The 14,158-nt window shown below is 40.1% G+C and overlaps 1 protein-coding gene across 1 annotated transcript; it reads left to right on the top strand.

Annotated features, from left to right (window-relative positions):
- The first annotated feature begins 1,831 nt into the window (after positions 1–1,831).
- Positions 1,832–13,749, top strand: ccdc92bb (coiled-coil domain containing 92Bb). The gene is made up of 6 exons (XM_059526734.1): positions 1,832–2,045; positions 10,519–10,681; positions 11,425–11,472; positions 11,540–11,886; positions 11,960–12,575; positions 13,625–13,749. The coding sequence occupies exons 2-5, from the start codon at positions 10,552–10,554 to the stop codon at positions 12,287–12,289; spliced, it is 855 nt and encodes a 284-aa protein (XP_059382717.1). The 5' UTR covers positions 1,832–2,045; positions 10,519–10,551; the 3' UTR covers positions 12,290–12,575; positions 13,625–13,749.
- The last annotated feature ends 409 nt before the right edge of the window (positions 13,750–14,158 follow it).

Here is a 14,158-nt window from a genome sequence, read left to right on the forward strand (position 1 = left end):
CTCTTTGCATAAATGTCATGTAATTGTCGATAAAAGCCTTTGAAACGTATAAAGTGCTTGTAATTATATTTCAGTACATCACAGAAACAACTGAAACAAAGATCTAAAAGCAGTTTAGCAGCAAACTTTTTGAAAACTAATATTTATGTAATTCTCAAAACTTTTGGCCACGACTGTATATGAATCTAAACAAAATACAAAATAAAATGCAAATAAATCTACAGTTGTATAAACCATAATTTTTCATCTATTTTTGTGATTACCATTCTGCACTGGATAAAAAAAAGTTAGAATGTAATGATTTCAGGATTTTAGAAACCCTGTCATTAACTGTTTTCCTCTTTTTCCCACTTCTTTTGTATTCTCCAGTTGACACAGTATTTCATTTGTTTTAGTTGTTTTGTTTAAATCAGACAAAGAATCATTTGCTTACATATTTGCTTACACATTACATAAAGCTAAATAGTGGTCTATAAATAATGAAAAAACATAAATATTCAGTAAAATATGACATAAAGACAAACATGTTTTAATTTTTCACAAAAATCAGGTACAACACCAGATTCATGGTGCCAGATTGAAATAAACCCTATAATATATTATAATAAGTGTAATTATAATTAAGGTCTTTGACCTTTCTTTAGTTAGTTCTAATGATGATCTTGAGAAGCCATTATTTTTTCAGACTGCTTGCTCTTTATCTGCTTAAGCTACATGCATCAATGTAGCTTTTCTCCTGATTTCTTCTTCAGACACCTGAGCTTTTATTGACCAAAATGGAACATCATGCACAAGCTTTAGCTTTAGCAACGTCCCACTAGAGGGCAGAATTAAACTGACTTAGTCTACTGAAAATCTAGGCTATATGGTAATATTAGTGCTTTGTTTACATATTTATGCGTGCTGTGTATATTTATTATGTATATATAAATACACATACCTGCATATAATTTCAGAAGAATAAGTTGTTTAAATTTAAGTCCTGCTATCTGACATAACAACATTTCACAAGACAAAATAATTACAGAATTTTGATGAACTTTAATAACCTTTTTATTAAATTTTGGATAGAAGTTTACAATCTCTTGGTTCTTATGATGGTCAGTCTGAGGCTTTATTAATGATAATCAGAAACTGTTTACATGTTTTGTGAAAGATATTCATGAGGTTTTGACTCACCACCACATGTGTGTGTGTGTGTGTGTGTGTGTGTGTGTGTGTGTGTGTGTGTGTGTGTGTGTAATTAAATATGTGCTTTGTAAGCTAACACACTGTTTTATATTCCTTATTATTTTGTGTGTGTGTGTGTGTGTGTGTGTGTGTGTATGTTTAGAAGGCATTAACAGTGATTAACAATTACAAATCTAAATGGGGGCCAGGACTGGATGGGGTGCTATAAACAATTCAATCTCATTTGATTAAGTGAAGAGAAAACACTCTATAAAATGTGTGAATGTCCTCGCTTTTTTTGTTCAGTCCAGCACATATGAGAATTATATGGCTATATAAGATTTCTGCTGGTGATGTCATACAGTACAGAGTTATAAAGACTGTGTTTGGAATATAGCCTTTGATCCTAATTATATTATGCTGCTATATATATATATATATTTTTTTTTTTTTTTTTTTTTTGAGGTAATAAGAGTGATGCTCACTTTCTTTTATCACTTATCCATGTGCACTTAATCTTTATTGTATTATCACAACTCCTTCCCAGTATACACATGTATAATAAACATGTTGCAGATTTTTTTTTGTATTAATCATTTATTTGCCTTTAGTGGCAGGGGGGTGTAAGATTCCATGCAAACCCTGATCACAAGTTTTGTCGTCCTTGAGCACACGCTCGTAGTCACTGCACTGTAAACCACACAAAACTTAAGGATTTCTCACTGACTCCTGTCAGCTTCATTGGCTAAATGAACGAGGTGTTGGGATGGATATGGCAGATGGCTAACTAACCCTTTCGTGTCTCTGACGCACTGCTTTGGTGGCGATGCTTTGCACTGGAGGTGTCCTGCATCATTCATCTGTTCAATCAAATCGTGAGTAGCATTACACAGCGTCATGTATCACCACATGTTTACTGAGATTGCTGACCTTGAAACGCGGTGCGGTGATTTCAAGACATCGTAATAGCCTAATGGAGGTGTAGTTTAAAGAAATAGTCAAGATTATATGTAAGGTTAAAAAATGAACCGTTACGATATTGTTTTTATACGTTTCAGCAGAATCAGCTGTCAATAATCAGTGTATAGTTGATCCATCATTTGTTGACATTCCATGGATCAGTGCGTGAAGGTTTATGGGTGGGTAGTTACTGTTGAAAACGCTGTGAAAACGGCATAAACATAGTAAAGGATTAATTAAGTCATCGACATGAGGATTATGTGCTTTTTATGAAGAAAACACCTTGGTTTGGCAAAATTTCGCCTTAAAGACGATAGATTGCGATGTTTACATGCTCCAGTCGCCGTTACGCATTTCCTGGGTCTGAATGTCCCGGATGCACAGATGACATAATGCTGATTTTAACCTGAATCTGCTGATGATGATGGTGATGGTGTAACAAAATATACTTTTAAGATCCATAGTAAGCCATCTGAAATGTTGTTATTTGTGCATAAAGTGGTAAAAAAAAAACATTCTTAAAATGTCATAAAAATGTATGTCTTTTTCACTAAAACAAAATAGCCTATCAAACCAAGTGGCATTGCAACAGTCAAGCTCTGGAAGTAAAATCCCCATTTATTTTCTCCATATGGGAAATTATATTGAAGACAGGCATAATGAGAGCTGCAAGGTTGTTAATCGATGGTATTGTTGAAGCCATCAGCCTGCATTATATCAATTTATTTTCTAAATAATCGTGTTCAACATTGAAGGCCCTGGGGAAAAACTGCATTACTCATGATTCTGCAGAGATTACCATCAGAGAAAAAAATGTGGGTGGATTCAAGATCTAGTGATCACAAATGGAAATCACTTCATGGAAGTGACCATCACATGTTCCCTTTGCTAACGGACTTCTGTAAAGGGATTCAGTTGTCCACTTTCGTCTGGAACGTCCCTATAAATGGCATTCCTTTTCCAAAGTGCCCTTCAAGAGTGCAAAAAGCCATTTGGAATTCACCCTTAGAGTTAAATGAAGCACTGCAAATAACATACTGTAGACTCTGTTATCCTATGCTCTTAAATTGCTTAAATGTGTGTTGTAATTTTATATTTCTCCATAATTTTTAATTCATTAAAGGTGCTCTAAGTGATGTCACACATTTTTTAGGCCAAAACAATTTTTGTCACATCCGGCAAACATCTCCTCACTATCCGCTAGCTGCTTGTCCCCTGAACACACTGTGAAAAAACGGGGTCTCTCTAGACACCACAGGCTCCACAAACAACAAGAGAAACAAACTGGGCTCACCCGCACCACAAAACATAACAAACTGTTCCAGCCAATAACCGACAAGAAAGATTTGGGGGGTTAGTGCACGGATGAGAAGGAGGGAGGGTCTAGCTAGCCTCCGTTTTGTTTGACAACAATTTGAACATCAACAAGAAGTTACGACTCCCGGCATCGCTTAGAGCACCTTTAACACTGCTTATTGTAGGAACCGGTTGTTTTTATCTTCATATGGGCATGTTTTATAATTACCTCAATAAATGTATGTGTTGATTTTTATGTCAAATACTTAAATTTAACCAGCTCAGTCAATAAGAATATCATAATCTGTTACTAATAAATTTTTATCAACGTCAACAACAGCCATCTTTAAACTGCAAAGAAATGAAACACCTGACATGGCATTTATGTTTACTTGTACAGGCTGCCAAAAGCTGCTCAAATATGGCATACATGTATTTACACAACATTGTAAAAAACCTACAGTATATACAAAGAATAAATTAAATTAATAAAATTTACAAAAAAATAAATAATTGAAGAAAGAACAGGAGTTCTTTACAGGGCTACAATAGTATGACAAAAATTACATTATTGTTGATTATCACTCTGGATATAGTCATAATAATAGCATTTTCGTGTTTGGGGGAATGGCTTATTCTGGCTACAAAGTCCAATTCTGACTACAAAGAGAAAACAAACTAAGAACTGGTCATGCATTTATTATTATTATTATTATTATTATTTTATATGCTTTAGAATATCCAGGAAAGTGAGCAATGATTATTTCCCATCATTGACTTCAGTGTAGCATGAGAAAGCACTCTCAAAATCGCAGAAGCTGTCTACAATTTGAAATTAATCTTATTTATGCACTTTGTTGTTTATAATGACAAAAAACTTAAGAGTGCAGAATTTAGTCAGTTTAAGCATGCACTGACCATTACTGGGCTTCTTCGCCCGAAAACGGCCGAAAACTTGAACGTTTTGAAATGTTTAATTTTTTTGCTTCATCGGATGGGGATGAAACTTGGTGACTTTTGTTGTATTACCTATATGAACACACAAAAAAATCAAGGAGATGATTCTGATATGTTAAAGGGTCGTAAAAAAAAAAAGTCACACTTAGCTTCCTCCCGCCCGAAAACGGGCGACATAGGAAATGAATGGGAAATACGAAAAAATAGGAAAACTCAGAGAAACTTTTGGTGGTACAAGCTACAGATCAGCAACTGTGCTGAAAAAAAAGTGTACAGCAATGAAGGGGTGACACTCTAGAACATCAAGAGTGCAAATAAGACCCCCCCCCCCCCCCCCACACACACACCCACATACACAGATAAACTGGCGACTGCAACAGCAAATTTGTAGAATATTCCACAGAAAATCAATAAATGAAAAAAAAAAACTTGCTCAAATGCACACACACACACACACACACACACAGAGAGAGAGAGAGAGAGAGAGAGAGAAAGAGAGAGAGAAAGAGAGAGACTGGTAAGACTACAACAGCAAATTTTGAGAATATGCAAAAATAAATAAATAAAAAATACAAAAAGAGACTCTCGCTCAAATGCAACACACACACACACACACACACACACACACACACACACATTCACTCACACATACACACACACACACACACACACATTGTGTTCCCTTTCTAACCAAATGCTATAGTTTGATTGTAATCATAATGCAAAACCTGATACTTATCTAAACATTTTTGTTAAGAAAATAAAGTAATCATCTTTTAGAATATCTAAATGTATATCTAAATAAAAAAAAACGAATAAGAGAGAAATCATGTCTAAAACAACAAAAGGAATCAAAAAGCCTTTCTATATAGGATATATAGGAAGCTATAGACAGCCTACAGGCTGGTACAGGACATTACACAAAAGTGGCTATTTTTTAAAGCCACTAGATGAAGTTCTTCTCCTGGAACATTTTTTTTTTAGGCTGGCACTCTATTTTGATGTGAAATGCTGCATTTATTGAAATTTTTTTTTAAATAAATATAAAATAAAAAATGATATATTAATTCTAATGGAAAAAATAGCTCATAAAAATTATATAATTAATGCAAAGTATCATAAAAAAATCTAAAAATTCTAAATAATAATCAGAAAACATTATAGAACAAAAATATATTTGATTGGTTATCCTGGGAAAAAGTAAAGTACAATTTTAAGGCTTCACCCGTTTTCGGGCGGGAGGAAGCTAAGTGTGACCCATTTACGAAGAAGCCCAGAGGGTTAAAGGGGTCATAGGATGCCCATTTTCCACAAGCTGATATGATTCTTTAGGGTCTTAATGAAAAGTGTGTAACATAAAAAAAAAGTGTGTTTAACATTGGTTAAAATTTCTCAATGGTAGTAAAACAGAGCAAGCCGTTTTGTAGCATTTTCCTTTAAATGTTAATGAGCTCTGCTGACCCCGCTCCTTTCTTCCGAGGTGCTCTCAGAGAGACTGTTTACTTTACATTATTACATCCAACACCTCAATCGCTTAGGAGTCATTCTTGTCCACATTTGCTTCATTGGTGAAACAATTGAGGACTGATGACAGCTCACTCAGGGTGGGTCTAAGGTAAGACACCAGTCTAGTCTGTGCTGAAACGTCACTGTCAATCAAACGATCGTGGGAACTATCCCGAGTCATCTGAGATCGGCTCATTTGAGAAAACTAGATTAAGAAAAAAAAAACACTGGGTGTTTTTTTTTATTATTAGAGGGTAGTTGTGTACACACACTGCCAACACACATTTCAGTTCAAACAACTTGTAAAAGTGCATGTAGCATCCGACGACCCATTTAAGCATTCTGAAACTTGTTTGATGTTAATGTCACGATCATTAGATGGAGTGCCCATGAACTTCCGTAGAGGGCACTCCACTCAGGACCATTCCACCCATCAACCACCAGATGTCACTTGGACACTAGCACCTCTCATACTGTTGCACCACACCCGAACTACATTCCCCATGAGTCACTGCATCACAATCACCTTGCCACACCTGCTCCTCATTCATCAGCCAATTTCCTTGCCACACCTGCACCTCATTTACACACACATAAAAGCAGCACAATCACTCTCACTCACTGCAAAGTCTTGTTTAGCCTGTCTAACATTTCTGAGCGTTTCTCCCTGTGTTTGTCATTCCCGTGTTTGATCTTTGGACTGATTACTCTGACTCTGATTCTCTGCTGCCTGCCCCGATCTCTGCTTGTTTCTGGTTTCGACTCTGGTTATCCCTGACACACCTGACGCCATTCCTGATTTCTGCCTGTTTGACCATTCTTTAATAAAACGCTGCATTTGGATCCGAACGTCTCTGGCTCATCATTACAGAAGACTTTGCCAAACCAGGATCCAGCAGGTTTATTGAACCCCAGACCAGGTATGGATCCAGCTAAAAGTTCATTCAACCCTGTAGGTGTGCTATGCTCCATTTTTCAAGATGGCTGACCAATTGAGCTCTTTGTGGAGGAATTCATTAAGTATAGTAACCTTTTGCCTGGGAATGAGGATCTGGTAAAGGACTGTTTCTGGAGTGGTCTTGACGCTAAGATAAGCTTAAGTTTACCAGAAGAAGACCCTAGCTGGACCAAGGAAAGTTTATTGACTTTGTATTGTAGTTTTGTGGCTCTCCCTTTACAGTTGAGGAGGTCACTTCTCCAAGCTATCCAGCTCCTATCCGTTTGGTGGTCCCTGTACCTGAGCTTCTGCACAAGATGGCTGCCAGCCCAGCGCCGCTGCACAAGATGGCCGCCAGCCCAGCGCCGCTGCACAAGATGGTCCCCAGCCCAGCGCCGCTGCACAAGATGGCCGCCAGCCCAGCGCCGCTGCACAAGATGGCCGCCAGCCCAGCGCCACTGCACAAGATTGCCGCCAGCCCAGCGCCGCTGCGCAAGATGGCAGCCACGGTTGATCTTCCAGAGTCAGGTCAGGTCCCCGTCGACTTTCCAGAGTCAGGTCAGGTCCCCGTCGACTTTCCAGAGTCAGGTCAGGTCCCCGTCGACTTTCCAGAGTCAGGTCAGGTCCCCGTCGACTTTCCAGAGTCAGGTCAGGTCCCCGTCGACTTTCCAGAGTCAGGTCAGGTCCCCGACGACTTTCCAGAGTCAGGTCAGGTCCCCGACGACTTTCCAGAGTCAGGTCAGGTCCCCGTCGACTTTCCAGAATCAGGTCAAGTCGCCACTAACACCCAAGAGTCAAGTGAAACAACAGTTAAACTTCATGAGTCTAGTCAGGTCACCGTTGACCATCCAGAGTCAGGACAAGTCTCCGCTGACCGTCCAGAGTCCGGTCAAGTCACCATTAACACCCATGAGTCAAGTAAAACCACAGTTAAACTTCATGAGTCTAGTCAGGTCACCATTGATCAGGTCCCTGTTGATTTCCCGGAGTCTAGTCAGGTCACTGTTGACCATCCAGAGTCAGGTGAAGTCTCCGCTGACCGTCCAGAGTCAGGTCAAGTCACCATTAACACCCATGAGTCAAGTAAAACCACAGTTAAACATCATGAGTCAAAGCAAGTCACCATTAACCTCCGTGAACTAAGTCAAGTCACAGTTGATCTTCATGAGCCAAGTCAAGTCACCAACGATCTTCATGAACAAAATCAAACCACAGTTGATCTTCAGGAACCAAGTCAAGTCACAGTTGATCTTCAGGAACCAAGTCAAGTCACAGTTGATCCTCATGAGCACAGTCAAGACACCAACGATCTTCATGAGCACAGTCAAGTCACCAATGATCTTCATGAGCCAAGTCAAGTCACAGTTGATCTTCATGAACTAAGTCAAGTCACAGTTGATCTTCATGAACTAAGTCAAGTCACAGTTGATCTTCATGAGCCAAGTCAAGTCACCATTAACCTCCTTGAGCCAAGTCAAGTCACCAATGATCTTCATGAGCCAAGTCAAGTCACCAATGATCTTCATGAACTAAGTCAAGTCACAGTTGATCTCCATGAACTAAGTCGAGTCACCACGGGTCTACCAGAGCCTCGCCACGTCTCAGCCGAACTACTAGAACTCTCATCCTATCCTGTCATGGCCATGAAGGCCATCCACCAAGTCACTGTCTGTCCTGTCACGGCCACGGAGGCCATCCATGAACTCACCGCCCGCCCTGTCACAGCCACGGAGGCCAGCTACCATCTCATCACGGCCACGGAGGCTGCTATTAACCTGTTTATGTTCTCTGTTTCAGTCCCACCTGAGCAGACTTGCTCTCCTGTGCCATCGACTCCGCTGTGGTGGTCCTCTGCTGTGCACTGGTGGGCTTCTGTCCCGTCCGCTCGGCTGAGGTGGTCCTCTGCTCCTCCCTGGTGGGCTTCTGTACCGTCTTCTCAGCTGTGGTGGTCCTCTGCACTGCCCTGGTGGGCTTCTGTCTCATCCGCTCAGCTATGGTGGTCCTCTGTTCCGCCCTGGTGGGCTTCTGTCCCGTCTTCTCGGCTGTGGTCGTCCTCTGCTCTGCCCTGGTGGGCTTCTGTCCCATCATCTCGGCTGTGGTGGTCCTTTGCTCCGCCCTGGTGGGCTTCTGTCCCATCTACTCGGCTGTGGTGGTCCTCTACTCCGCCCTGGTGGGCTCCCATGCCACCTGCTCTACCTTGGTGGACCCCGGTTCCCGAGTTAGGCCCACGGCGGGCCCCTGTTCCCGAGTTAGGCCCACGGCGGGTTCCTGTTCCCGACTTAAGCCCATGGCGGGCCCCTGTTCCCGAGTTAAGCCCTGTTTCCGAGTTAAGCCCATGGCGGGTCCCTGTTTCCCCAGTCAGGCCCAGGAAGGGCCCCTGTTTCCCATGTCAGGTCCAGGAAAGGCTCCTGATCTCCATGTTAGGCCCAGTTCCGCCTGCTCTGCCCCCGGTCCCCGGCCACTGCACGTCCACATGGACCTGGCCCTCCGTCCCTCCCCCTATTCCGCCTCCGCTCCACCGCCCTCCTATATTGTTTTGAGCGTCTGGAAGCCGCTCCTTTGGGGGGGGGGGGCTATGTCACGATCATTAGATGGAGTGCCCATGAACTTTAGTAGAGGGCACTCCACTCAGGACCATTCCACCCATTAACCACCAGATGTCACTTGGACACTAGCACCTCTCATACTGTTGCACCACACCCGAACTACATTCCCCATGAGTCACTGCATCACAATCACCTTGCCACACCTGCACCTCATTTACACACACATAAGCAGCACAATCACTCTCACTCACTGCGAAGTCTTGTTTAGCCTGTCTAACATTTCCGAGCATTTCTCCCTGTGTTTGTCATTCCCGTGTTTGATCTTTGGACTGATTACCCCGACTCTGATTCTCTGCTGCCTGCCCCGATCTCTGCTTGTTTCTGGTTTCGACTCTGGTTATCTCTGACACACCTGACGCCATTCCTTATTTCTGCCTGTTTGACCATTCTTTAATAAATGCTGCATTTGGATCTGAACGTCTCTAGCTCATCATTACAGATAAAATGCTCAGCGCTGCAATAAATGTGTAAACATAAATCTGATGCAACGTGAGTAGATCTCTTTCACATTTCACTTTAATCATTTCAGCCATAATAGATATATTTTAATTATGCAGTGGGGTTTTATTTATTTTTATCTTATTTATTACTTATTTATTATTTTGTAATCTTAAATTTGACTCTAATTTTGGTCTATTTTCATGGTATTTTTTTACCACTTTAATTTCTGGCCCATTTTTGTCTTTTTGTCCAGTTTTCAAATACTTTTCTGCTTCAAATCAAAATTTGTAATGTTGTGATTCACCTTACAGCTGTTTCGTTCATGGCTTGTGATTCTTTTTTTTTTAAAGATAAATAAAAGTAAAAAAAAAAAAACTAGGAAATATGATTGTGAAAAATACTTCTGGAACCAAGGCTGCTGAAAAAGTTGGAAAACACTTTTTTATTAAACAAGAAAAAATATAGGCTGGGGCTTTATTTTTTATGCATCTCCTCGCTAACTCTAGCTCACATCAGACTGGCGGTTGGAGGGGAATGGTTAATGGAAATTAGTCTGCTTCCACTTTTAATTAATTGTTTGGCCTAAGTAAAGGAAGTGTTTACTTTGTATTGACATACTAACAATTTTAACTTGATTGTAAACAGGTGCTGTAACCCGCCAACATCTAGGAGCCTTCCATGGATAGATCCACATTTACCCAACAGGTGGAGAGCGTTGAGCGTAATGTAAAATTTTTGCAACAGGAACACCGGATCCTCCTTAGCGGTCTACGGCTAGAGATCCGCAACCTGAAGAAACGATGCAATGGTCTGTCACTCATCCTAATTCCATAGATTCTCCATTCTGAACTCAAATATAGAAATACCTAATACAGGACTTTGCACTTAATTAAGTATGATTTCATAAGAAAGCAAAGTTTTGTCAATGAAACAGTCTATATTAAGTTAAAACAGGTCAAGTAGATTTTATTTATATAGTGATTTTCACATTATTTTATAGCTGTTTTACATAGAATATTTACCTAATCACCTAAAAATGAGAGTCCTTTTTACTTACCCTCATTTTGTTCCAAAGCTTACTACATTACATTTTGAAGAATGCTGATTTTGTTAATTTTCATTCATTAGGACAGAAGGGAAAATTTAAGGTATGCTTAACTCAGACCTTGCACTTCAAATTAAAACCTCTTCCTCCATCAAACTGACTAAAACAGTGGTCTGTGAAGTTAAGAAAACAAAAATTAAGAAACATTTTTCTGCACAGTCAAAGCTAATATATATATTAATAAAATATGCTGAAATATTATCTTGAACATTTTTAGTGCAATGACTATGTAAAAACCAGTTATTTCTTTTTTGGAATTTAATTTTGTTTTGTTTGTTTTTTGTAAATAGAAAATATATAGCTGCATTTATATATTATAGGAAGCGGTCCCTTGCAACAGGATTGTCACATTTGGTGGTCCTTAGCATCAAAAGCCCTTGGCCTAAAAGATACTTTCATGGCACTCTCATGTCTGTTAAATCCTCTCTGTGTGCATATCATTACAGAGCTGAGTTGTGAACTAAGTGAAAGAGCACCAGTAAAAAGCCAAGAAGGTAAGTATCAGATTTCACAAGATTCCAGTCATTCCCACATGTTCCCTCAACTACATGTTTTTTACAGATATCAAACAAGAGGAAGAGCTTCTGCAGGCACGATTACTAGAGACAGAGCAGCATCTGGCTGAGGAGGAAAGCACCCTGGTGGAGCTGCGATCAGAGCTACGGAAAAAGGGGGCACTTGCGAGCGCACTGCAGGTTCGACTTCGAGATGAAGAGCGGCGATTCCTGGAGGAGCTAAAACGACGCAGTCATAAGATTACAACATTGAGTCGTGATCTCCGCAAGCAGACTGACCTGGCCGCTCAGCTCTCCTTCCAACTGCATTCAGCACAGTTTCGATTGTATCACCAGACAGAAGACTACGAGGAAGAGGATGAAGAAGAAGAGGATGAAGGAGGCACCATGCAGGTAGGAGGCACTAAGGCTGGATTTACTCATAACCTGGGGCATGAATAAGACTTATTCTTTTACCTTTCCACAGGAATCAGAATGGACTGCAAATTCTCCATGGACATCTCCAGTAATGGCGGAAAGTCCACGTCAAAGCCGAGCTTCAGGAAGGGTGCGGAGATCAGAAAGAGTGAGGGAATGCGTGCCCCGCGAAAGGGTGCTTGGGCCCGAAGAGGCACGCCCCATGCCTGATCCCGCCCTTTTCCTTTATCCTTTCAGACATAGGCTCCTCCCCTTGCACAGGTCACTTGGAGGTCACTGGAGAGAAGGTGGCCTTTCAAGGATGCCAGAAGCTCGAATAGGTAGATTCAGAGACCGACCACTGAGGGAGGACATTGGACCAGAGACAACTGAGTTATAAAGTGCAACAGTGCCCTTTATTCAATGGCCTTGGTTCTGGAGGGATTTTTCCCATTCATTTTTCCTATAGAGTGTTTTTTAAAGGTGCTGTATGCAATTTTTTTTCACTGTACTAAAGCATAAAAATACCATAATATGTTTGCAGGTATGTAAGAATACACATACTTGTTCCTCCAAAAAACTAAGCGACAGCCAGTTATTCTGCTTTGAAATGTGTGTTCCTTGTCTGAATGTCTGTTTTTTTTTTTGGTCTGTGTGATTCCGCCCACTGCTAATTTACTAGGGATGTCCAGATCCGATCGCGTGGTTTCAGACTCGATCGGAATCGGACGTTACCTCCCGATCAGGACTCGGATATATATATATTCTCATTAATTTTTAACACATCTTTTGTTATGCGGTGGCACAGAGTTAGACCCTTTTGACTCCACACAGAAACAGCAACTCGTGCGGCATGACATCACTTTGTTTTCAAGAGCTGGTGTGTATAAATATAGATTCAAACTCAAAGAGACATGATAGTTTGCGCATGACCTGATATTTCATTCAGACCAGGATACAGCGAGAAGAACATCACAGAGCGCTAAACTCTCATGCAGTGTGTGTTTCATTCATACTCGAAGCCGGAGCACGCTCTCGCGCTGATATCAGGATATTCCTAATATGGACAAAAGCGTCCAGCTATGCTGTGGTGCTCACAGGAAAACAGAAACTTATGCAAACACGAAGACATTAATATACGATCACGACAATAAATTGTTCAAGTCATCTCCAGCAGGTGATAAATAAAGTATGAACAATGCAGTGCTGATTGACATAGTATTTATTACAGTATAGAAACTATTCTGCATTATTATGTGATAAACAGTGTTTGTAGTATATAAACAAATCATTATTATTTGTTATTGTCCAGCATTTATAGATTTCTAAGTCAATTAAAAGCTAGAAATTAGAGAAAAAATAAAGTTGCCTATACTACCAGTCAGAAGTTTTTGAACAGTAAGCTTGTTAAGGTTTTTTTTTTTTTTTTTTTTTTTTTTAAGAAGTCCCTTCTATTCACCAAGCCTGCATTTATTTGATCCAAAGTACAGCAAAACAGTAAGATTTTGAAATATTTTTACTAGCCTATTTAAAATAGCTGTTTTATATTTGAATATATTTCAAAATGTAATTTATTGAAGATCCTGGATCTGTTTTTTTGCTCTTCTTTATTCTTTTTTTATCTATTATAGAAGTATCGGATCGGGACTCGGTATCGGCAGATACTCAAAATCAAATGACTCGGACTCGAGGACAAAAAAACCTGATCGGGACATCCCTATAATTTACCCAATAGTATTTTGACACACTTGGTTGCCAGTTAGCGGAAAATTTCTCAGTACTGCAGCCATGGAAACGAGCAAACAAACTGGATCAGAGATCGCAGATTCCACCCCACCTAAAAAGCCTTGGCATCCAAGCTCTATGGCTTATTAAAACATAGATAAGTCAACTTATCAATGTACAGTGTAAGGCTTGGTTTCCTCCATTATCAATTGTGCTCATTCCTTTTTCGTGTTCTCAATCTGGCAACCTGCAATCCTTTGAATTTGGATCGCAGTACCCATGTCAACTGCTAGCTATCAATATCACATACTGCACCTTTAAAAGTGTTTGTTTAAGAGATATAATCAACCAACTTTAACATATTCAACAAAAACATATACAATCGATTAGCAACCTCATAGTTTAAAGTAGCTCTGTCTTTAAAGGTTTATATGTTATTGTTGAAAATCCATTGCCCTATGGAGAAAGTGAATGGGATTTTGACTTCCAGAACCTGATTGTTGCATTCTAGAAACTTCCAAGCAAAGTTGTAAGGAAAGTTACA

This window comes from Carassius carassius, chromosome 36 (assembly GCF_963082965.1).
Source record: "Carassius carassius chromosome 36, fCarCar2.1, whole genome shotgun sequence".
NCBI lineage: Eukaryota > Metazoa > Chordata > Actinopteri > Cypriniformes > Cyprinidae > Carassius > Carassius carassius.